Source organism: Pseudophryne corroboree, chromosome 1 (genome assembly GCF_028390025.1).
Source record: "Pseudophryne corroboree isolate aPseCor3 chromosome 1, aPseCor3.hap2, whole genome shotgun sequence".
NCBI lineage: Eukaryota > Metazoa > Chordata > Amphibia > Anura > Myobatrachidae > Pseudophryne > Pseudophryne corroboree.
In genome coordinates this window covers 1,131,516,845-1,131,541,976 of record NC_086444.1, presented here as the reverse complement: position 1 = coordinate 1,131,541,976, position 25,132 = coordinate 1,131,516,845, and the positions used below count along the sequence as shown (strand labels likewise).

The window sequence follows — 25,132 nt, the reverse complement described above, 5'->3', positions numbered from 1 at the left end:
CAATGATACCCACCAAGGATTCTCTTAACCACTTAACTGACAATCCCCCCCCCCCCTCAAAACCGCTCAGAAATTGTAATTTCTCTTACGTCCTGGAGGATACTGGGGTCCACATTAGTACCATGGGGTATAGATGGGTCCACTAGGAGCCTTTGGCACTTTAAGAAATCAATAGTGTGCACTGGCTCCTCCCTCTATGCCCCTCCTACCAGACTCCGTTTAGAAAATGTGCCCGAAGGAGCCGGTCACACTTAGGGAAGCTCCTGAAGAGTTTTCTGCATTTATTTCCTGTTTGTTGTTTTCAGGCAGGTCTGATTGGCACCAGACTCCCTGCTTCGTGGGACTTAGGGGGGAGAACGTCCCAAATTCCTAAAGAGTTATTGGTCCTTTTTCTCCGCTGACAGGACACCGAGCTCCTGAGGGAGTCATTCGCAAGCCCCACCACGGCGAGCGTACCCTCCCACAGCACGCAGCCACCCCTAACAGAGCCAGAAGATAGAGGAGTAGTGAGTACAGCGCTGGCGTCCCGGTTAGCGGGTCGCCGGCGGGAATGGCGGCACAAGGGTAGGAGCGCAGCTCTGAGTGCAGGCTGCACTTCAGGGGGCTCAGAGGACAAACACAGACGTGTGTCCCGCTGTGAGGGGCGCGCTGAGCCACCAATGAATAGCCACACTGGCTATCATACCTAACAAGGTTTTTAACCCTCTGTTAGGCATAAAAATTACCTCAGGCCAGTATAAAAAAAGCGGGAAGCCGAGCGCCATTAAGGGGGCGGGGCTTCACTATGAGCGGATCCAGCAGCACGCCAGCTCCATTTTCCCTCTGCAGCTTACACTGACAGGAATTACAGGGAAGCGCAGCTCCTCCACAAAGACTCCATGTCTCCTCAGCGGTACCAGGGGGTCTTAGAAGGGGGGTGGGGGGGAAGTGTTGTAGTATACTAAGCCCTATTAAGGGACTTAGGGGGTAATTCTGAGTTGATCGCAGCAGCAAGTTTGTTAGCAATTGGGCAAAACCATGTGCACTGCAGGGGGGGGGGGGGGGGGCGCAGATATAACATTTGCAGAGAGAGTTCGATTTGGTTGGGTTTTTCGTTTCTGTGCAGGGTAAATACTGGCTGCTTTATTTTTACACTGCAATTTAGATTTCAGTTTGAACACACCCCACCCAAATCTAACTCTCACTGCACATGTTATATCTGTCCCCCCTGCAGTGCACATGGTTTTGCCCAACTGCTAACAAATTTGCTGCTGCGATCAACTCAGAATTAGGCCCTTAGTGTGGCGACCCAGCTAAGTTTTACTTGGTTTCAGGGGTGCTGTGTGGCTGGCTCCGATTTCTGCGTCTCCCTGAAGGCTCTGTGTGGGTTAAACTGTGTTTTCACCTTCTGTCTGCGGGTGGGTGTGTGTGTGTGTCTCTTCACGTTACCATGTCCAGGTACTGTGTTTCCTGCACAGCCGAGTGTCTTTCCTCCCCAGGAGAGTCACTACCCTGTACTCAGGATAGTGCACATTCTCAAGCTAGTGGGGCAGAACCTCCATGGTTAGCTTCCATTAAAGGGATGATATCTAATATTTGAAATATTATATTTCTACTAAATTATCCCATAATGAGAAAGAGACACAGATTTTAAGACAGTCTATGGATGACCTGATGAATAGGGATTCAGTTCCCCTACCAGCGTCTCAAACCACCACCATTTGCCCACAAAAGCGTACTCTGGCCCAGCTTATGCAGTATGATACTGATGACGATACATCAGATCCAGAGGAGGATGACGTGGATGCGAGTGGGGGGATGCGGTCCTGTCACAAGGAATACAGGCCCTGATAAAGGCTATCAGAAATGTCCTGCACATTCCTGACAGGACGGTGGAGGTAGAGGAGAAATCTTATTTTAATGTAAAAAAGAAATCCTCCTGCATCAAAGGAATTAAATGCCCTGTTTGAAGAAACTTGGGCTAACCCTGACAAAAAATTTCAGATCCCTAAAAGATTAATTACATCCTTTCCTTTTCTTCTGGAAGATAGAAAGAAATGGGAAAACCCGCTGATTGTGGACGCATCGGTAACTAGGTTGTCACGTAAGATAGTCTTACCTGTTCCTGGTGCAACATCCTTAAAGGACACAGCTAACTGCAAGATTGAGAACACTCTCAAATCATTATACACTGCTGCTGGGGTGGCCCAGAGACCCACTATTGCTTGTGCATGGATCACTTAAGCCATTGCAAAGTGGTCAGGTAACCTAATTGACGAATTGGATACTTTACCCAGGGGGGAGATAGTTTTACTCCTGCAGCATATTCAAAACTCTGCTAACTTTATGGTGGAGGCCATAAAGGAGATTGGTTTGCTCAATGAACGCACCACTGCCATGGTAGTGTCAGCACGCAGGGGATTGTGGCTACGCCAGTGGACTGCGGATGCGGATTCCAGGAAAGGCGTGGAAAACCTACCATTCACAGGTGAGGCCCTTTTTGGAGATGAACTGGATAAGTGGATATCCAAGGCTATGGCAGGTAAGTCTATGTGCCTTCCTTCCGCAGCACCCCCAGCTAGGAAAACCTACTCTGATCCAACTCTGCAGTCCTTTCGGACAGTGAAATTCAAAGGCAAATCCAAAGGTTCTTCTACAGCCTTCAAAGGTAATAGAGGTAAACCCAGAAAACCAGCAGCTGCAGGTTCTCAGGAACAGACCTCCGGGTCTGCTTCCTCAAAGCCTTCAGCATGACGGTGGTCCGCACTGCCTGGAAGACAGCAGGTGGGAGCTCGGTTATGTTATTTCAGTCACGTTTGTCCAACATCTTGCCAGGATCCCTGGGTCACAGACAGAGGCGTATCTAGGGTAGGGTGAGTGGGGCACGTGCCCTGGGCGCCTTGGCAGGCCCAGGAGAGGGGGGCGCCGCCGCCGGCCAGGGCATCATGCCCCACTTGCCCCCGTCAACCCGAAATGTGAGGGGAGGAGAGCGCACCGTCTCTCCCTCCCCTCACCGCCGCTGAAAGCCCTAGCGGCTGTGTCCGGTCTCCGGCGGCGTTAGCCAATCAGAGCTTGCGGACCGGCTCCTGCTTGGCTGCCGGTCCGCGAGCTCCGATTGGCTAGCAAACCGGCGCCAGACAGCCGCCGGAGACCTGCAGCGGTGAGGGGAATGAGAAGCTCCTCCCCTCACATATCATCAATAAGCGGTGAGTGACGGGGGGGGGGGGGGGGGGGCGGCACAGTGGGGCATGTATCTGGCACTAAATGGGGCATGTAACTGGCACCGAGTGGGGCATGTAACTGGCACTGAGTGGGGCATGTAACTGGCACTGTGTGGGGCATGTAACTGGCACTGAGTGGAGCATGTAACTGGCACTGAGTGGGGCATGTAACTGGCACTGTGGGGCAATGTATCTGGTACTGTGGGGCAATGTATCTGGTACTGTGGGGCAATGTATCTGGCACTGTGGGGCAATGTATCTGGCACTGTGGGGCATTGTATCTGGCACTGTGGGGCATTGTATCTGGCACTGTGGGGCATTGTATCCGGCACTGTGGGGCAATGTAACTGGCAATGTGGGCCATTTTCAGTGGCCACACCCCTTCTGGTGTGTGGCCACGCCCATTTTTTCACACGCGCGCATGCTTTTTTTGGTGTGTTTTGTGTTTTTTTTTTTGGGGGGGGCATTTTCCATCTTGCCCTGGGCTCCGAAAACCCTAGCTACGCCTCTGGTCACAGACCTTATCACCCAGGGATACAGACTGCAGTTTCATTAACTCCCACCTCATAGATTCTTCCAGAGAAGCTGGTAAGCCTGATTTGAAGAAAGTATGACTTTACAGACAGCAATTAAAAAACTGGTACAGACTCAGGTCATTGTCCCAGTTCCACTTCAACTACAAAACAATGGTTATTACTCCAACCTGTTTGTGGTACCGAAACAGGACGATTCGGTAAGGCCCATTTTAAACCTCAAATCACTGAACCTGTATTTAAGGGTGTTCAAGTTCAAGATAGAGTCTCAGAGAGCGGTGATCTCAGGACTGGAAGATGGGGAATTCTTGGTGTCTCTGGACATCAAGGATGCGTACCTTCATATTCCGGTAAGGCAGCCTCATCAGGCTTATTTAAGGTTTGCACTACAGGACTGTCACTACCAGTTTCAGCCCCAGCCATTTGGACTCTCCACGGCACCGAGGGTATTCACCAAGGTAATGGCAGAGATGATGTTTCTCCTTCGCAAGCAGGGAGTGAACATAATACCGTACCTATACGACCTGCTGATAAAAGCGCCTTCCAGGGAGAGGTTGTTGGACAGCACTGACCTCTCAACCCAACTACTTCAGGATCACGGATGGATTCTGAACCTACCAAAATCTCACCTGGAACCAACACGGAGGCTTCCGTTTCTGGGGATGATACTGGATACGGAAGAACAGAAGGTATTCTTTCCGTTGTCCTAAAACCAGCCCGGATATCGGTGCATCTATGCATTCGCCTTCTGGGGAAGATGGACGCCTCTTACGAGGCTCTGCAGTATGGAAGGTTTCATGCGAGGCCCTTCCAGCTGCATCTGCTGGACAAATAGTCCGGAACGCATCTTCACATGCACCAGAGGATACGTCTGTCACCAAAAACCAGGATTTCTCTTCTGTGGTGGCTTCAGACTTCTCACCTGACCGAGGTTTGAAGGTTCGGGATTCAAAATTGGGTTCTGCTAACCACAGACGTAAGCTTCAGAGGTTGGGGAGCAGTCACCCAGGGGGAACAGTTCCAAAAAAAATTGTCAAGTCAGGAAACCATTCTTCCAATCAACATTCTGGAACTAAGGGCCATATACAACGCCATGCTACTTGCATCGCATTGTCTTCAAAGTCATGCCATTCAGGTTCAGTCGGACAATGTGAAGGCAGTAACGTACATAAACCGACAGGGTGGAAAGAAGAGCAGAGCAGCAATGTCAGAGGTAACAAGAATTCTCCTCTGGGCAGAAAGACACGTGGTGGTGCTGTCGGCAATTTTAGACAACTGGGAAGCGGACTTCGACCTCCACCCAGGAGAGCGGGGCCTTCACCCGCAGGTGTTCGAGTCCTTAACACATCGGTGGGGAATTCCACAGATAGACATGATGGCCTCTCGTCTCAACAAGAAAAAAAAGCTTGGTGACTCCATGGGTCTACCAAATGGTTTACGTGTTTCCACCTCTTCCACTGATCCCAAGCATTCTCTAAAGAATAAAAAGGGAAAAGGTTCAAGCAATTCTCATTGCTCCAGATTGGCCAAGAAGGGCCTGGTACGCGGATCTACTGGAGATGCTCCTAGAGGACCCGTGGCCTCTACCTCTTCGAGAGGATCTTCTACAACAGGGGCATTCGTTTATCAAGACTGACCACGGCTACTTTTGACGGCATGGAAGTGGAGCGTCAAATTTTAGCCCGGAAAGGCATTCTGAACAAGGTTATTCCAACCCTGATCCAAGCCAAGAAAGGGGTAACGTCTAGACATTACCACTGTATTTGGAAAAAATATGTCTCGTGGTGTGAAAACAGGAAATTTGCTGCAGTGGAATTTCAACTGGGATGTTTTCTCCTTTTTCTACAGGCGGGTGTGGATGTGCGCCTACGTTTGGGCTCCTTGAAGGTCAAGATTTTGGCCTTATCCATTTCCTTCCAGAAACAATTGGCTTCTCTCCCAGAGGTTGACATTTTTGAAGGGGGTTCTGCACATCCAACCGCCCTTTGTGCCTCCTACAGCACCTTGGGATCTCAACGTTGCAGTTCCTACAATTGGAATGGTTTGATCCTTTACAGGACATTGACGTAACATTTCTTATGTGGAAGACCATCACACTGTTGGCCTTGGCTTCTGCAAGGCGTGTGTCGGAGCTGGGGACGTTGTCTCACAAAAGCCCCTATTTGATTTTTCATGAAGCTAGAGCTGAACTCAGAACTCGTCAGCAATTTCTTTCTAAGGTGGTGTCTGCATTTCATATCAACCAACCTATTGTGGTTCCGGTGCTTACTGACACCTCTTCTACCTCAAAGTCCTCGGATGTTGTGAGGGCTTTGAAGATCTATGTGAAGTGGACTGCTCCTCACAGGAAATCTGACTCGCTGTTTGTTCTCTATGATCCCAAGAAAATTGGGTGTCCTGTTTCAAAGCAGTCTCTTGCTCGCTGGATTAGGCTTACTATCCAGCATGCTTACTCATCGGCAGGTTTGCTGGTTCCTAAATCTGTTCATGCCCACTCTACTCGGTCGGTGGGTTCTTCCTGGGCGGCTGCCCAGGGTGTCTCGGCTCTACAACTCTGCCGAGCAGCTACTTGGTCGGGTTCGAACACGTTTGCGAAGTTCTACAAGTTCGATACTTTGGCCTCGGAGGACCTTCAGTTTGGTCAATCAGTTCTGCAGGAACCTCAGCACTCTCCCACCCGGTTTGGGAGCTTTGGTACATCCCCATGGTACTAATGTGGACCCCAGTATCCTCCAGGACGTAAGAGAGAATAGGATTTTAATTACCTACCGGTAAATCCTTTTCTCGTAGTCCATAGAGGATACTGGGTGCCCGCCCAGTACTTTGTTTTTCCTGCACTGTTACTTTGTTCAGTAATGTTGTTGGTTCAGCTGTTGCTCAGGATATGTCCGTTCCCTCGGGCACAGTTCCTAGACGGAGTCTGGTAGGAGGGGCATAGAGGGAGGAGCCAGTGCACACTATCGATTTCTTGAAGTGCTCAAGGCTCCTAGTGGACCAGTCTATACCCGATGGAACTAATGTGGACCCGAGTATCCTCTAGGACGTAAGAGAAATTATAATTTCTTAGCATTTTTTTTTGGGGGGGGGGGGGGGGGAATATCTACGGACTGCGAGTAAAGGATTTGCCGGTAGGTAATTAAAATTCTATTTTTTTTTTAAGCAATAACATTTAAGAAGAAATTTTATAGATCTATTTAAATATTTTATTTAAAAGAATATATATATCTACGAAATGTTTTTCAAACCACCCCTCCCCCCCTCCCCCCATCAGAAATATTCCCCTAGTGGCATAAGATCCCCTGTAATGTCACCTCCCCACACCCCCTGGTGGAAACAGATCCCCTGGCAGAACCTCCACCCTCACCCCTAGTGTCAATGGTCCCTAATTAAGTACAACCCCTCTTTTTATGGAGCAGCATAAACCCCCTATTCCTGACTGCACCCCCCCCTTCATTAACAGGACCATCCCCTCCCTCGGTACAGCCCCACCCCTCGCCTTATTGTAGAGACAGAGCAGTGGAGCGTGGGGCAGGGGGGATTGATCATCAGCCCCCCTGCTGCAGCTGATGTCTGCACATGCTGAGATCAGCATAGTTGTGCTGGGGAGGGGAACAATGATCTCCCAAGATCTTTTAGCTCCGGCGCATGCGCCCTGGTATGCCGCTCGCAAGGTATTCTGGGGCGCGATTTCAGAAATGATGTCGACTTCACTTCCAGGGGGCCGCTGCAGCATAAGTGAATGCCTGTACAATGATTCAGTACCCCTGAGGAAGTCAGAAGGATAGGACAACGTTCTTCTGTGACGAAACGCGTTGAGTGATTTTTGCTGTATTCTGTTGCTCAGATAAGCTGTATTTTCTCTTTTACTATGTACGGGCATTCACTTATGTTCCTGTGTTTTTAAATGTAACCTGGATTACACTGTTTATGTCTTTTTATATTTTTTATATGTTATGGATCTGTATTAAAATCCTCTGAAAACTTCACATGGTTGATGACTGTGTGGATCATTACAAGAACGGAGATAGGCTGTAAAAGTTATTTCTACTTGGTACGGGTTCTCCTTTTCTACACTGTAAACACGGGTGTTGTTTATGTATTATTGTACCAGGAGACGCTCTTGTCCATTTTTGTATTTCAGAGTGGACAAGTTGGTTTGTATCAAGATAAGGAGCTTGACCGTCTGAGAAATATAAATAAATACACACACACACACACACACATTGTACACACACACACACACACACACACACACACATTGTACACACACACACACACACACACACACACACACACACACACACACACACACACACCGACAGAGAATATAGATTAATTTAACTGTAAGTGGGAATCAAACAAAACTATAGAAATTCCAGCCAAATTTTGAATATGAAAGGTTGTCATAAATGGCAACTGCCACACCAAAAACCTACCCCTAACCCCTCTCTCTTTCTCTCTCTCTATAATCAACAAGTGTGAAACAGTCAGATCAATATTGTTACTTAATCATCAGCAGGCTGTAACATGTAAACACATTTTAGAAGTATATTTGAACACAAATGAGTGTGTAATTAACTTTGCTCATGGTATCACTTCATTATTTGTGACCGGTCTCTTTCCATATTCATACATGTGGGACATATCATTCCATCACCTTTTACCAACAACCCCTGAATTGTTTTAAACCAGTCACTGTTTACTCCTAATACATACCTCCCAACATGACCCTCTCCAGGAGGGACAGAATGCTCTGCTTCTGGCCTTCCTTCTTACTGTATGATTGCTATCACCTGTGGTGAAACATCTTTCTTATCCACTAACCTGTTAAACACAGGTAGCGGCAATCATAAATTAAGAGAAAAATCCAGAAGCAGAGCATTGTGTCCCTCCTGGAGAGGGTCATGTTGGGAGGTATGCTAATATGTGATGTTTAGAGAAACGTTCTTTAATGTGAAATAGACGGTGACTCAGAAAGTGGAGCGGCCTCGTCTGCAGTGTCCTGGTTGGAAATCTCTTGCTCTGTTGTTGTTGTGTTCTTACTTTCATTTTTCTTAAAGAAACGTAAGATTGTTGTTTTCTAATTGAATTCTTACTCATTGTGGGTAACAGCTGGCTGGACACAGATGTATTCTTAACAGCTCCAGATACTGCCCAATTGCTTTTTGGCCGCAAATAATATTTTAAACAGCGTCCACATACTGCCCAATTGCTTTGTGGAACTAAATACGTTTTTAAGCAGTGCCCAGATACTGACAAATTGCTTTTTGCTGGGAAATCATTTTTTAAACAGCTCCCAGATTCAGCCCAATTGCTTTTTGATGTAAATAATTTTGATAACAACTCCCAGATACTGCCCCCACTTGCTGGCTTGACTGATAGCCAGCCCAGGTACTGCCCCCACTTGCTGGCTTGACTGATAGCCAGCCCAGGTACTGCCCCCATTGCTGGCTACACAGAATGCCCCACAGTAACAAACATGTGGCTGCTGAACCGCAGAGAGTAGACAGAGAAGGACCACTGTCTTCACAGGCGATTGTTCCCGCAGGACACTGCGTCCTTCCTTTTATACAGGGGGAGGGATCTCCAACCTCTGGCATGACACCACTTGGCACCGTGATGCGACCAAAAGTTGTGCTGCGCTGTCAGTGTGGCGCGATTTTCGGACACGTCATAGTGCAGGATGGAAGGGGATTTTTATCCGGGGGCTGCCCGACAGATAAAGTGTGTGGAGAACACTGGTGTCTGACGTTACAGACGCTGATTGGCACATCGCTTATGCAAAAGATATAAAGAATCTCATAGCCAGAACAACCTTTTACCACAAGGGCTGTCCCCACACTTCAAAACATTTAAATATGGCGGTAAATTTGAAAGCAAAAAGCTTATGGTGCTTTTCTCTTTCTTATCTAAATCTGCCTCTCCCAGGCAGCCTCTATATCTCCTCCATCCCCACAAATTGTGACTGCATGAATACATTTATAAAAGAGGGGGGAGGGGCAATAATGTTGTGCCTAGGGGTCACCTAACCCTGAAATCCACCCCTGAATAAGAACACTCGTACTGTAAATGAATTGCTATTAAAAGTCATCTTTAATACTGTATCTGTGACCTATGTAAAAGGCTCTGCCACTAGCCTTGGGCACAGATATCCTCTATGACAGTGGTTCCCAAACTTACTTACATCTCGACTTCCAAGAGTATCAGCATTTTTTCAAGTCACTCCTAAGAAAAAGTTATTTATTAAGAAACTAAGCAAAAACGCCTCCATTAAGTAAACTGTGCTCACTGGTCTTCCCTAGGGTCAGTCACGCGTTGATGGACAGGGTTGCACTCAGGGCCGGCTCAAGGCACGTCCCTTAGGAGTGGCTGCGCTAGGCGCCGGCCTCCAAAGGGCGGCCATCAGCCGGGCCGTCACACAACTTAAATATTGTGCCGGATCATGAGTCAATCAGCTGGCGGGCCGGCGGCAGCTCCTGATTGGCTCACAGAGCGGCACCTGAATTGACCGACACAGGAGACTGGAGACCAGGCGGGCTGTCATCAGTGGATGCAGTCACAGCGGGAACAGCAGTGAGTAGAACTGCTGGGGTTGGGGGTATATGTGCATCTGGCACTGGGGGTATGTAACTGACACTGGGGGGCATATTATGTGAATCTGGCACTGCTGGGGGCATAGAATGTGAATCTGGCACTGCTGGGGGCATAGAATGTGAATCTGGCACTGCTGGGGGCATAGAATGTGAATCTGGCACTGCTGGGGGCATAGAATGTGAATCTGGCACTGCTTGGGGGCATAGTATGTGTATCTGGCACTGCTTGGGGGCATAGTATGTGTATCTGGCACTGCTTGGGGGCATAGTATGTGTATCTGGCACTGCTTGGGGGCATAGTATGTGTATCTGGCACTGCTTGGGGGCATAGTATGTGTATCTGGCACTGCTTGGGGGCATAGAATGTGTATCTGGCACTGCTTGGGGGCATAGTATGTGTATCTGGCACTGCTTGGGGGCATAGTATGTGTATCTGGCACTGCTTGGGGGCATAGTATGTGTATCTGGCACTGCTTGGGGGCATAGTATGTGTATCTGGCACTTCTGGGGGGCATATAATGTGTATCTGGCACTTCTGGGGGCCTAGAATGTGTATCTGGCACTTCTGGGGGCCTAGAATGTGTATCTGGCACCGTGGGGGCCTAGAATGTGTATCTGGCACTGTGGGGGCCTAGAATGTGTATCTGGCACCGTGGGGGCCTAGAATGTGAATCTGGCACTGCTGGGGGCATAGAATGTGAATCTGCCACTGCTGGGGGCATAGAATGTGAATCTGCCATTGCTGGGGGCACAGAATGTGAATCTGCCACTGCTGGGGGCACAGAATGTGAATCTGCCACTGCTGGGGGCATAGAATGTGAATCTGCCACTGCTGGGGGGCATAGAATGTGAATCTGCCACTGCTGGGGGGCATAGAATGTGAATCTGCCACTGCTGGGGGCACAGAATGTGAATCTGCCATTGCTGGGGGCACAGAATGTGAATCTGCCACTGCTGGGGGCACAGAATGTGAATATGCCACTGCTGGGGGCACAGAATGTGAATCTGCCACTGCTGGAAGCATAGAATGTGAATCTGGCACTGCACTGCTGGGGGCATATGTGTATTTGGCACTATTGGGGGCATATGTGTATCTGGCACTATTGGGGGCATGTGTGTATCTGATCCTATACTGGGGACATTATGTAATAGGGTGTGTATGAAATATATATATATATATATATATGCGCCCTGGTTGCACTTCTGTTTGTCCACATAATTTATGATTGGCAGACACCAGCACTGGTTTTGTCTATCACATTGACCATAAATACAGCACCCAGTTTGGGAACGACTGCTCCACTGCCCTCCAGGGCCCCTACGACAGCCAGGGCAATTTGGACCATCTGCCCCAATCATCTCAGCTCTCTAGCCTACATACTACACACTGCTTTACAGGGAATACAAGTGAAATCTAATTCCATTACTTTTATATTGACCTCAGCACTCTATTAGTTCTGCCTTTTATGCCACTGTGTTTTGCTTTCCTCTTATATTTTCTCCCTGTAACCCCACTGTATACTATAAACTCTACTAGCTGCACACCCTACCAGCAGCAACCTATGCAGTGCACCTCAGATGGTTCCCCCATGGGCAGGATGTTCTACACGTTCATCTATTCGTACTGTGCATATCATATTACACAGGTCAGTTTTCCCATATATGCCTCAGGTCCGTGTATGGCTTACCTCCCACAGCATAACCTTGGCAGTGCGCCTACATGGCCGCCTCACCTGGTACGCTCGTGGATAGGATGAAAAATATATGGGCCTAAATGTTATGTTACACCCCTACCATGAGCATTAGGGCGCTGCAACCACCCATTTTGTTTGATCTTCTCTAGGCGTGACCTTTTCCATCCAAGGTAATCCTACTTACTGCACCCAAGATGGCTGCCTCGCCTGTTACCTTTCATGGGTGGAATATACAAACCGTAGAAGTTATTAACCAAAGTGACTGCACCAACTCTGCTTTATGCCTATTGTGTTCTCTGGGCAGTTTTCTTTTTTGCTGTGTGGTTTTCTACTTGTTGTGATACAAAAGCCATTGTAAAATGTGTACATTTTTTTTTCACGCCTTTAAAGCAACTCTGAGTTTTGCTGGAGAAAAGCGCTACCAAATACAATTATTATTATTACTATAATAATAACATTAAATTTTTCGCATGGTCCATTAATACACATTGCTTACCTTTATTATATCGAGACACCTCCTCCCAAAACGCTTTGAAGAGCTCTGTAAGGTGCCGCTCCTTCTGTCTTGCGGTTATCTTCTTCTTTACGGTCAACTGCTCCAGGGTTTTGGAGATTGCATTTAGCCGGCATTCACTTTCCTCCTGTATCTGATACTTCAGGGAATCCACCACCTTCGCCATGTGCTCCCAGCGGATCATTTTCTCCTGCATTTCCTATGAAGGTATAGAGGTGATGACTGGACTCTTCGCATGGAGTTAAAAAAAAATAAAGCAATAATCCCGACTTGCATAGAAAGCAGCAACATTATACTTCCCATCATATTTCTCATGTTATCAGAGCCCAACTAGAAATACTCTCTGCTAGCACCAATATCAGCTGGTTTCTCTGTTCTGTAGAGATCCTTGCCCGTCTGGATCACATCAGCAGATTTGCTGATGTGATGCATAGCGGCCCCTGTGCTCGTCCGCATGCATGACCTCTCTGAGAAAAATCCGGAACATGTACAATGAAATAAGATAAGATGAAATTATATCTTATGGGGCTGGAGTTGTTTAGAAGAAAGCACAAGGAGGAGGAGGAAGGTCCAGGCTGATGTCAACGCCCTAAATCGTATGGTTGTAAGTACACACTACAAAAAAAAAAAACCTCACGATATTGCACCATCAAGACTGCATACAGGTCAAATGCAACCCACGGGACTGCACATCATATGATAAATTGTGTGTACGCACTATGCGATTCTGTATGCAATCACACAATATCAGCAATATCGTATGCAATATCTCATAGTGTGTATGCAGCCTATCTTACACAGCTGTTCCGGTACCCAGGCCGGCTAGCTAAAGTGGTCTGCGGCCCATTGCTGCAATTAATTTCAGTACAGTATTACTAATAATGATCTACTCCACCCTCTCCCCTCCCTATGTAGCAAAGGCTAAACATACAGAGGGAGAGAGAGTGGGAAACTGAAGAAAGCAGTGAGACACAGTGGGAGACGGAGGAGTGACAAAGACAATGGGAGATGGAGGGAGCGAGACAGTGGGAGTTGGAGGGAGTGAGAGAGACACAGTGGGGTAAATTAACTAAGGTGACAGTTTTTTTTAGAACTGGTGATGTTGCCCATAGCAACCAATCAGATTCTATCTAGTATCTTCTATAAGCAGCTAGATAAATGTTAATTTGAATCTGATTGGTTGCTATGAGCAACATTGCCAGTTCTAAAAATACTCCCACCTTAGTAAATTTACCCCAGCGAGAGAGAAAACCGAAAGGTCTATATCCTTTACCCGTGTGCTCTCGGGAAGGCCACCTATTATGTAAATTGCAGGAATATTTCATGATGACAATCTGCCAGTGTGTACAGAGGAAAGATTAATTGGCCAATGTCCTGAGCAACAGATATATCTGCAGATAGCAGTGGTGATTGCTCAGTGTGTATTAAAAACCACCGTCTGCAGCTATATCTTAGGTGTGTATCCAGTGTCTCTGACTCTGTATACAAAGTGTTACAATGTAGCAGCCGCAGCTTTTTTCCAACACAAGTTCCATTGTGCTCCGTATACAGACTCAGGCACGAACAGTATATATCGCATATCAAATGAATTAATCAACACAGTGTCCTCTGCATCGTAGTCACATTGCGTTTTGGCAACAAAACAAAAAAAGACGCCCAACGCTGAGTTGCAGGGGCCCTTGCGGCTCACTCGCACGGCATATTGAAGCAAGATGTATGAGGACATATCAGTATGTGCTTCAGTGTACATATGAAATACCTAATGCTCTCTATGTGAACAGCACATTACACATGTCCCTAATATGGGTAACGCTTTGTGCTGAAAGGTGGATAGGAATTACCATTGCCAGCACCTCCTGGGAATCACACAGGATGTTTTCCACAACAATCATCTTTGAGATCAGGCTCATCATTATCCTTCCAACATCATCATGAGAACATTTCCCTCTATCATGGAGTAACTGATGGACGTTCTCTATCTGCTTCCAGAAACATTCTAACTGCAGGGAAAGAGCATAATAGCAGACATGGCAGTAGGTATAATGCACAGACAGCGGACTACCTGAGTCGTAAACAGCTGATGAAAGGTGAACAGGTTACCCTGAGCTGTAAAGCAAATGTATAGATCCCAGTTTCTGTAAACACAGGGGGACTGCTAGATACAGAATTGTCAATGGCTCTAGAACAGGGGTCAGGGAACTTCTTTTCCTTTTACCCCAAAATATACTTAGATATGCCGACGTTACCCCCTTGATTTGAAAGTAAAACATACATTATTGTGCATATATACTGGTTACCACTGTTTATATGACACACACAATATATATATATATATATATATATATATATATATATATATATATATATATATATATATATATATATATATATATAAAATTATCTATTTTCAATGGGCCAATTACCACTTTCTCCCCAAAACACCAGAATGAATGATGTAAGAAAGATGGATGAGGTGAAAGGGGGGGACGCGGGGGACACGACTTTTAGGAGACATATGGTCACATCCTCACCTCAGTAATGTCACTGGGAATTTCCCACTGTTCTGTGTGTTGGTTGGCGGGCTGCGGGCGGGAGGACAGGACAGCGCATGACGGGCGGGCATGTGGGTGCGCGGTTCGACGTCAGCACGTCCCACCGCGGCCAGGAACACAGCAGAGGGCGGCCAGGAGCACAGCGCAGGGCGGGCAGGAGGGAGCGCGGTGTGACGTCAGCACGTCACATCGCGGGCCAGCCGGTGCTGGACGGAGCTGTATCTCGGCAGCGCGACCGTCCATTACCCCCAGGAATTAAATTTTTACCCCATTTGGGGTAATTTACCCCTCTGTTCCCTGACCACTGCTCCAGAAAATTTTTACTATAAGGCAATTAGCATTTTAGAGTTAGTACAGACAGGAGTGTTTTCAGGCTCCGCCAATATCCCGGTCTCTAAAAATAAAATGAACCTCATTCTAATTAAATACAAACATTAATAGGATTACAGGTAAAACAACATCATTAAACAGTAACACTATTATAAATCTACATTTGGTCATCTCGAGCTCACAATTATTAAAGAAAATGGCAACAAACAGTAACTTACTATCCCATGCGTGTCTGCAGTTATATGGCCACTATTAACCATAAGTGTAATGATATAAATGAGGGGAGTCACAGCGCAAGTGAGTTATTATTTACTGTTTCTGCAGAGATGCACCAGGTAGGTATGAGCATGGATTTGTGAGCAAACAGTTTTGCATTGTCTGATTGGAGGAGTTTGGCTGATAAAGAAACGGGCAAGTGCAGGCTAGGCCAATGAACACACTTAGCGAATATATTAAGGGATGAAGGGCATACATTCAGGAGGGGTTCCCTGTTTAGTCACGTCAGATGCCATTAGAATAAGTATTTTTGGAGGTAGTGGAAACCAGGCTTTGCCCAATACTTTTAATGGGAAAGCGTCCAAACCCTACAATACACTACACATTTACAGATGTAGCCACGCTCATCGTTGCTGCTGCTGCGCCATACAGGCGGCCTAGTCGCACCATACAAATAGTCCTGGTAGGCGAAGTATGGCGTGATAAGGCACAAATGGATCCACAGCATGCAATACTCCGTTTCACCACAGGGTGGGGATTGTTTCACTAATGAAAATTACAGTATAGTGCTGAATACCAGCGGATGGATATGGCACTACGGAATACTGAACAATGTAGCAAGCCCTGACAAGCGGGCCAGTGCACATTAAATATAGTAGTTCTGTTTTAATTCATTAATAAGGCAGTGCGGAGAATGAAATCACCGGAACAGAAGGCACCCAGTGACAATATGCCTTACAACTAAAAGTTCCCCTGGTGTCCTGTATAAAATGATCCCTACATTAAAGTAGAAATTTGAACACAGAAAAAGATTTGCTCAGCGGCTCCAACACACACAAAGAAATGCCCCATGGATTCTCTTTTTTCGGTAAGACGCTTCTGATGTTGTTTGTCGTTCAGGAACGGCTTGACAAGAGGAATATGACATTTGAAGCCCATGTCTAGGATCCGTCTGTGTGTGGTGGCTCTTGATGTACTAACTCCAGCCTCAGTCCACTCCTTGTGAAGCAACCCCACACTTTTTAATGGCCTTTTCCTGACAAGGAAAAAAAAAAAAAGGACTGGTCTGTTGCTCAGTGGTCCAAAGTCCTCTTTTATGATGAGAGCAAATTTTGCATCTCATTTGGAAATCAAGATCCCAGAGTATGAAGGAAGAATGGAGAGGCACACAATCCAAGATGCTTGAAGTCCAGTGTGAAGTTTCCACAGTCTGTGTTGATTTGGGGAGCCATGTCATCTGCTGGTGTTGATCCACCGTGCTTTATTAAGTCCAGAATCAACGCAGCCGTCTACCAGGACATTTTAGAGCACTTCATGCTCCCTTCAGCAGACAAGCTTTATGGAGATGCCGACTTCATTTTCCAGCAGGACTTGGCACCTGCCCACGCTCCCAAAAGTACCAAAACCTGGTTCAATGGGGGTCATTCCGAGTTGATCGTTAGTGAAAAATGTTTGCAGCGATTAAGTGAAAAAGCGGCACTTCTGCGCATCTGCGACGTACTTTAACAACGGCCGAAGTATCTTTACACAAGGTCTAGCGAAGCTTTTCAGTCGCAATGCTAGCCGCAGAGTGATTGACAGGAAAGGGGCGTTTCTGGGTGTCAACTGACCGTTTTCAGGGAGTGTTGAAAAAAACGCAGGCGTGCCAGGAAAAACGCAGGCGTGGTTGGCCGAACGCAGGGCGTTTGTGACGTCAAATCCGGAACTGAACAGTCTGAAGTGATCGCAAGCTAGCAGTAGGACTGGAGCTACTCTGAAACTGCACATTTTTGTTTTTTTTTGCCGCTCTTTGATCCTTTCGTTCGCACTTCTGCTAAGCTAAAATACACTCCCAGAGGGCGGCGGCTTAGTGTTTGCACGGCTGCTAAAAACTGCTAGCGAGCGATCAACTTGGAATGACCCCCAATGACCATGGGATTACGGTGCTAGATTGGCCAGCAAACTCGCCTGACCTGAACCCCTTAGAGCAGGGGTTCCCAAACTGTTTTGAATCACGGCACCCTAGAGTATCAGAATTTTTGTCACGGCACACCTTGGCCAAAAGTATCTTATTGAGAAATTTAGAAAAAAATATTAAATTAAGTAAATTGTGTTTATATGTCCTCCTTAGGTTCCGTGATGTGGTGAGGGACATGATTTGTTTCTGTTTGTCCACATATTTTATGATCGACAGCCAAAACAATAGGTTTTGCCTATTACGTTGACCATAAATAATTTGAAATGGTCCTGGACCACCAACCCGAGGCACTCTAGCTCGTGTCTCGCGGCACCCCAGGGTGCCATAGCACACAGTTTGAGAACCACGAGACCGAACAATGCAGAAGAGCTGAAGGCCGCTATTGAAACATCCTGGTCTTCCATAACACCTCAGCAGTGCCACAGGCTGATAGAATTGAGGCAGTAATTCACGCAAAAGGGGCCCAAACCAAGTACTAAGTACATATGCATGATTATACTTTTCAGAGGGCTGCCATTTCTGTATTTAAAATCCTTTTTCATTGATTTTATGTAATATTCTAATTTTCTGAGATTTTGGATTTGGGGTTATTTTACGCTGTAAACTACAATCATCAAAATTATAACAAATAAAGGCTTGAAATATATCACTTTGCATCTAATGAGTCTATATAATATATTAGTTTCACCTTTTAAGTTGAATTACTGAAATAAATGAACTTTTGAACGATATTCTAATTTTCTGGGTTTCACCTGTATATTAGGAGACAAACAATCAAACTGATTGAAGAATGTGATCCTTATATCAGACTAGGCTGGAGTTTGCATTTTACACGGGTGGTCTTCAGTTTGCCGAATGTCGGGATCCCGGCGCACAGTATACCGGCGCCGGAATCCCGACACCCGCCATATATTCTCCGCAAGGGGCTCTTTTGCGCTCGCCACACTGTCGGTATGCCGGCGGTCGGGCTCCCGGCGCCGGTATGCTGGTCGCCGGAAGCCCGACCGCCGGCATACCATACTACACCCTTTTACACTATACATAGTGTATTTACCAACTGTATCCATAATGCCAGAAAATTAATTGCAGAGTGATATCACAGCTGCCATATCTGGAATGTGAGAGTGAGCGTTCCTTGTCAAGCACACGGCAGACAATCCAGTATGTCTGTGAGGGATGAAATGCTCTGAGTGGCTGCACCCTTTGTGGTTACTAAATAAGCTTTCCCATGTTATATTTCTTCAAACCTTGAATCAGTCTATTCACAACAGTTACTTCCTAGTGGTGATCAGTCACGTTATCTAATCCCAAAATATGGTATTGCTCAAATTGTATGTTGTATCAATGTATATTCTGTATGAAAAAAGTTTCCAAAGCTTAATAAAACACGTAATAAGCCACCTAATGGAATAAAATGCCTACTTTGTTAGTTTGGAACGTACATTTTGCATGAGATGGTCAGAGTATTCCCTCTCCCTTCTCTCAATGTCCTCCATAGTTTGAAACTCTGAACCTTGCCCACGTGATAACTTGCTCGCTGTCATTCCGGATCGGTATCTCTGCTCAAGTTCCTGTAGCTCCTGAAACACATATAAAATAATAGCAATGTTACTTTCCATACATTAAAGGGAGTTTCGCCTTCAGACAGGAATCCGGTCAGAATCCTGGCGGTTGGAATCCAGGCAGTCGAAATCTCGATGCCACTCAGAATGCCAATACCAGCATACTGACTAGGGTCACACGTCTGGCGCTGGAATCCTGATTGAGCATGTGACGGACGCAGGACTGGTAAACCGAAGGGGGGGGGGGGGGGGGTTAGGTTTAGGCTGTGTGTAGAGGGTTAAGGGGGGTACACACGGAGAGATCCGTGCTTAAAATCTAAGCCATCTTGCTAGATTGCTTAGATTTTAAGCACGGATCTGCCGTGTGTATGCCCCCCAGCGATAGCGATGCGCGGGGCTATCGCCGGTGCTAGATTGAGCCTGCATGCAGGCTCAATCTAGCGGGTCGCTCACTTCACCGTTGTGTGAAGTGAGCGGCCCCCCGTCGGCTTTCCCCCTCGCTCAGCACATCGCGCTGTGCTGAGCGGGGTGAGAGATGTGTGCTGAGCGGTCTGTGTTAAGATCGCTCAGCACACATCTCTCCCGTGAGTACCCCCCTTTAGACTGCAGGAGGGGGAGGGTTAGATTGCAGGAGGGGGAGGGTTAGGGTGCTAGGTATACTTACCTTCCGCCCATCAGGATTCTCAATAACGGGATTCTGCGGTCGGTATTCTGACCACCCGCATCCCACCTGCCGGAATTTCAATCCCAACCTTTCAGATCATTAGGTTTACTGGTTTCTACATATCCTCCTGTTCCTTTTACTAAATCTGAATACTGAACCTTTACTGTATGTTGTTTTGCTTTCCTTTTTAGGGGTTGTTCGGCAAGTTCTGTAACAGTCTCTAGTCACATGTATATGGCACAAACCTGACCTGTAAAATGACAGTTGGGAGCTGATTGGCTGGTACTTTATCTCTCTCCAAGCTCTGACACATCTCCCCTTGAGAAGGATATGTATCAAACCTTCTAAGAAGGAAAGGTGAAGAAGTTGCCCACAGCATCCAATCAGATTCTACCAATCATTTTATAGAAAACAATAGATAAATGAGAGCTTAAAGCCAATATGGGCAACGTCCCCACTATTTAAAATTCTTCTACATCTCCTCCATATGTACTAGCACAAATACTGCAGAAGAGAGATTTCCTCCATAATGTAATAACGGAGCATGAGAAACCTGTAAGCGGTGATGTACCCAGTTTCCTGCATTACTCGCATTTCTCCTGTTGACGGAATCCAACAATGAACGTTTTTCCCAGCACGCCCTGTCTGCCTCATTGTAGAACTACAAGTTCCTTCATGCCTACCGAAAACAATGGCTGCTTAGTGGAAGCAGACTGCTGCCTTAGACATTACCTAAAAACAATTATGGCACAAACCAGTGGATGTTTGCTTTTGTTGAACTACAACTGCCAGCATGCTCTGTCTAAACATGCTCCAGAATAACATAAAAGTGAAGAAGAAAAAAGATAACAGCAAATTGAAGCCTTACTGCCTCCTGCGAAGAAAGGATGAGAGTGTACAGGTCTCTATCAATCTTCTTTTCCAGCAGCAGGTCAGTCAGGTTTATGCGGAGGATCTGAGCAAACATCTAGACAGGAGGATTATATAGAGGAAAAATCAATGTTGTAGTAATGCAGGGCACAGAGGTCGCAGCGGAGCAATTTTCTTCCTCACCTAATGGATACATGTGTGGTGACCTTTAGCCCGCAAAAAAATAGTTTAGCCCCATTTTAAACATCACAGTAAAATTTATAGTCATGATCAAAATGAACTGCTATAGTAAAATAGTGACATCTCATAAAGCGGAGATGATTGCACATAAGTTCTTAGAAAACAACAAGGTCATTATATGTGCTTGGAAGAATGACAGATAAATGAGAACAATGGCACTTTGCTTTATCAATGAATGCAGACTATGGCTTAATAGACACTTCTTCATGTTAGCATTTCAAGGGTTTCTTTGTCCATTAATGGATGAATAATTTATTAACTTTTATTTACTTGGCTTGTACGTTCTCTCTGGAAACTTTGGGGCAGATGCATCAAGTCTTGGAGAGAGATCAGTACCAACCAATCAGGTTCTGTCACTTTACAGGCTGTTTGAAAAATAAAAGGGTCTAATGGGCCTAATTCAGACTGGATCGCAGCAGTGATCACAGTCTGAAGCAGTTTGGGGAGTGCGCACGCACGGCGGGTACACTGCGCGTGCACACCCCAGGAGGCCCAGTGAGATGCTAAAAGCATCTCAGGGCTGCGATCGCCTCTGCCTGATTGACAGGCAGAGGCAGTCACGGAAGGGGGCATGCCAACGGCGTTAGAACAACCTTGGTGGGGCGCGGTCCGGACAACGCAGGTGTGTCCAGACCATTTGGGGGGAGGGGAAGGGGCCCACAGCAGCCATCACGCAGCCGATGCGACCCAGGACGCGGTGGGTAGCCCCTTGCCAGTGCACAGGAGCTGCGCAGGCAGGGAGCTACTCGGCAGGTGCAAAAGCATCGCCGCCGAGCGATGCTTTCGTACCCGTGCGGGGTGGCAAGGCCTGACATGCTGGGCGGAGTAGCCCTGTGCTGGGCGTCCCCCGGGATGCCAGAGAAACTGATCATAGATAAATTTAGCACATCTACAATCAGACCTGAATCACCCCCTATGTACTGAGCCTTGGAGAGAGATAAAGTAGACAGATATAAACTACCAGCCCGCTCCTAACACAGCCTGTAACCTGGCAGTTAGGAGCGGATTGGATAGTACTCTATCTCTCTCCACTTTATCGCTCTCCAAGGATTAATACATAGACCCCCAAGTTAAAAACAGAGTGGTTGGTACTTCATCTCTCCCCAATGTTTGATACACCTCCCCATTTAATACAGACATAACTTTTTTTCTAGCTTCTGCTCATTGGCGACACCTTTATGTAAACAGCAGCGTTGTTTCTGGATAGAACAGCATACAAAGGAGAAACTAGGGCAGTATTAAAGGGCTATGAGATAAACAATGTTTTCTGATGATATAATGACATAACTGAAAGGTAAAGTCATTATTTCTTTAAAGGTTGCCTGAAGGCATGCATGGCCAGAGCTAATTAAAAACTGACATTTTTATTTTATTTTGTAAATCCCTTGCTCCTGAATAAAATTATAACACTTCTATGTGGGTTCACTACGATATGCCGGCGGCCGGGCTCCCGGCGACCAGCATACCGGCGCCGGGAGGCCGACCGCCGGCTTACCGACAGTGTGGCGAGCGCAAATGAGCCCCTTGCGGGCTCGCTGCGCTCGCCACGCTACGGGCACGGTGGCGCGTATTCTCCCTCCAGGGGGGTCGTGGACCCCCACAAGGGAGAATAAGTGTCGGTATGCCGGCTGTCGGGCTCCTGGCGCCGGTATACTGAGCGCCGGGAGCCCGACCGCCGGCATACTGAAGACCACCCTTCTATGTATATGAGATGACTTACTGCTTACAAAAGAGAGTAAGTACACTACCATCAATGGCCACTCGGAGGCACTGTTCTGCAGATCATAGACACAACTTTATAGTGACATTTTTACGCGGCGATTCTACTAAGCCAGACTGGAGTGTGTTCCTTGTTATGCAAATCAAATATATTTTTCCTTTAAAAGGTAAGCTACTGTGAAAATGGAAAAATATTATGATATCCAGCAGAGGCTTTACAAGTAATTTGGGAGAAAAACAGATGTGAAATAGTCATCTGTCATTCAGCTTGATGACAACGTATGCGTTATATACACTAACATATCTCCTATGAATTAAACTCTTATCTCCAAGATTCTGTCTGTATGCGTATTGCAGAGCAAATCGTTACATGCTAGAAGTCATGGTTGAACCAGACTGGCTGGTTGCTCGTCAGTAAGACTGAACAAGCCATCCCACAAGCGTCTCCTGCACTGGGGCTGACAGATGACCATTTTTGGAGCCATTTGATTTTTGTTTTTCAGCCTGCCTGATCAAAATGTGATTAATCCCAAGACTGACCTTAGGCCAAACTGGGTTTGTGGTGGCAGGAGGCACCATTCTGCAAATACCGGACTCTATTTCTCAGGCAGAAGAAAATTCATAGCAATGAGGTGGGGATACAAAATTCACAGTCAGGGGAACTATTTCACCAATTTGTAATGGCAATCAGACGCATTAGAGGAGTGCAGAGATCAAGTGTTAGCAATACTGAGCACTCAAAATGACAATGTAGGATTTACTGTTTACAAATTGTATCTAAATTCTAAATAGCATATATAATAAGCATTGTACAGTAGGACTGATAAAGAGATTAACACTAATTGACTTATTACTCTAGCAATGCAAGCACAGAACTAAGGGGGACATTTATTAAGCAGTGATAAGAGCGGAGAAGTGAGCCAGTGGAGAAGTTGCCCAATCAACTAATCAGCAGCTCTGTATAATTTTCTAGTATGCAAATTATAGATGTCACTTCAGAGCTGATGGGTTGCCATGGACCACTTCTCCACTGGCTCACTTCTCCGTTCTTATCACTGCTTGGTAAATGTCCCCCTAAACGCCTATAAGCAGGGATCTACACCCTATGGTGACCGAACCTCTCTCATTCCTGGTCTGCAGGGGGCAGGATTCTGGTCACCTGTTAAACCCCCAGCACCTGTAAGTGACCAATCACAATCCAAGACATCATATATGCTGAATATCTGATGAGAGACACTTGTCAGTTGTACTCACATTATGTTGTTCTTGTCTTAATTCAGTGTCAAAATGAGGCAAGCTTTGCAAACACAGGCTGTACAGGCACAATTTAACGTCACAACTAAGAAAAAAACAAAAAACAGAATTATAGCAACAAAGAAAGGAGGCAAATATCCAACCACTGACAGAGCAAATTTGTCCAAACTGTTTACTGGACATACTATGTGTGTGATAAATACGTTTGAGAGCAGTGCTGCCAGACATGGTTTCCTCTCTGTGCATACATGCTGGGTACTAGGACCTAGAGTCTCCAGAGAGGTGTGGCCTCCGACCTGATGTGCTATTGCACATGTGCAGAGTGTAGCCATCTTCTTCGTACTGTATAGAATGCTACAGTACCGTTCAGATCCACAGCACTTGGCTCCTGAGGTGAGACACTTAACACCTGAATTTACCACCGCTTGATACCACTGCTACATTATCTCTGGTTTCTGCTGTTCACAATTGCATTACCACGGTGTTCCTACTTATCCTGTTACTGCTGATTAATAAACCCAGCATCCTGTTTAAGGACTCAGTGTGGCCAAACAGTCCATTTCACATCCGCTGTGCACCTACTGTGACCACTCCAATAGGCTATTTCAATAAAATGTGGGGCAGCCTATCAAGATTAAGGTTACACTTTGATTCATCTCCCAATCAAAAAGTTATTTCTGATAAGTTACCGTAGATTTAAAATCTATTTTATGCCACACTGCTTGCATATATGGCAACATATTTTAGACTATGTTCAGATGGACTTTATTTGCATGGTCACATTCTTTCTTCGAGATCCCCATTATAGAGACACTATACATTTATAGTGAAATTGTGAACTTGGATCTAGGATATGGATTTGTAACCCTGAAAGTCATAGCTCTCTATGCCCATATAACACAACAGGCTGGATTTGAACTTTTCAATACAAATTTTTTTTTGAGACACCTTATACCTTTATTCTTAACTCTGTTCAGTTTACTTTTTAAACACAGCTATATTAGGTTTAATTCTACCTATAATTGCAGACAATGGAACAGCCATGGGCACCAGATTCGCCCCAAGCTTTGCTAGCCTCTACACGGGAAAATTTGAGGAACAATATCATTTAGTATTTTACTTACGGGACAAACCGGATGTTTTATGGCTGTTTTATTTGCAATTTTTATTATTTATCAACACGGTTCTGGTCTTGCGTCTTGTGTTCGAACACAAATACATTTCATTTGAGATT

The 25,132-nt window shown here is 46.2% G+C and overlaps 1 protein-coding gene across 2 annotated transcripts in view; it reads right to left on the bottom strand.

Annotated features, from left to right (window-relative positions):
- Nucleotides 1–25,132, bottom strand: part of EVC (EvC ciliary complex subunit 1) — a 181,743-nt gene that overhangs the window by 102,621 nt on the left and 53,990 nt on the right. For both annotated transcript variants that reach the window (XM_063923425.1, XM_063923416.1), the window contains exons 5-9: nt 23,899–23,983; nt 20,684–20,782; nt 19,032–19,169; nt 14,376–14,534; nt 12,517–12,733 (exon numbers count right to left, since the gene is read on the bottom strand). In XM_063923425.1, coding sequence (XP_063779495.1) covers nt 12,517–12,733; nt 14,376–14,534; nt 19,032–19,169; nt 20,684–20,782; nt 23,899–23,983 — 698 coding nt within the window. The remainder of the gene's footprint in view (nt 1–12,516; nt 12,734–14,375; nt 14,535–19,031; nt 19,170–20,683; nt 20,783–23,898; nt 23,984–25,132) is intronic.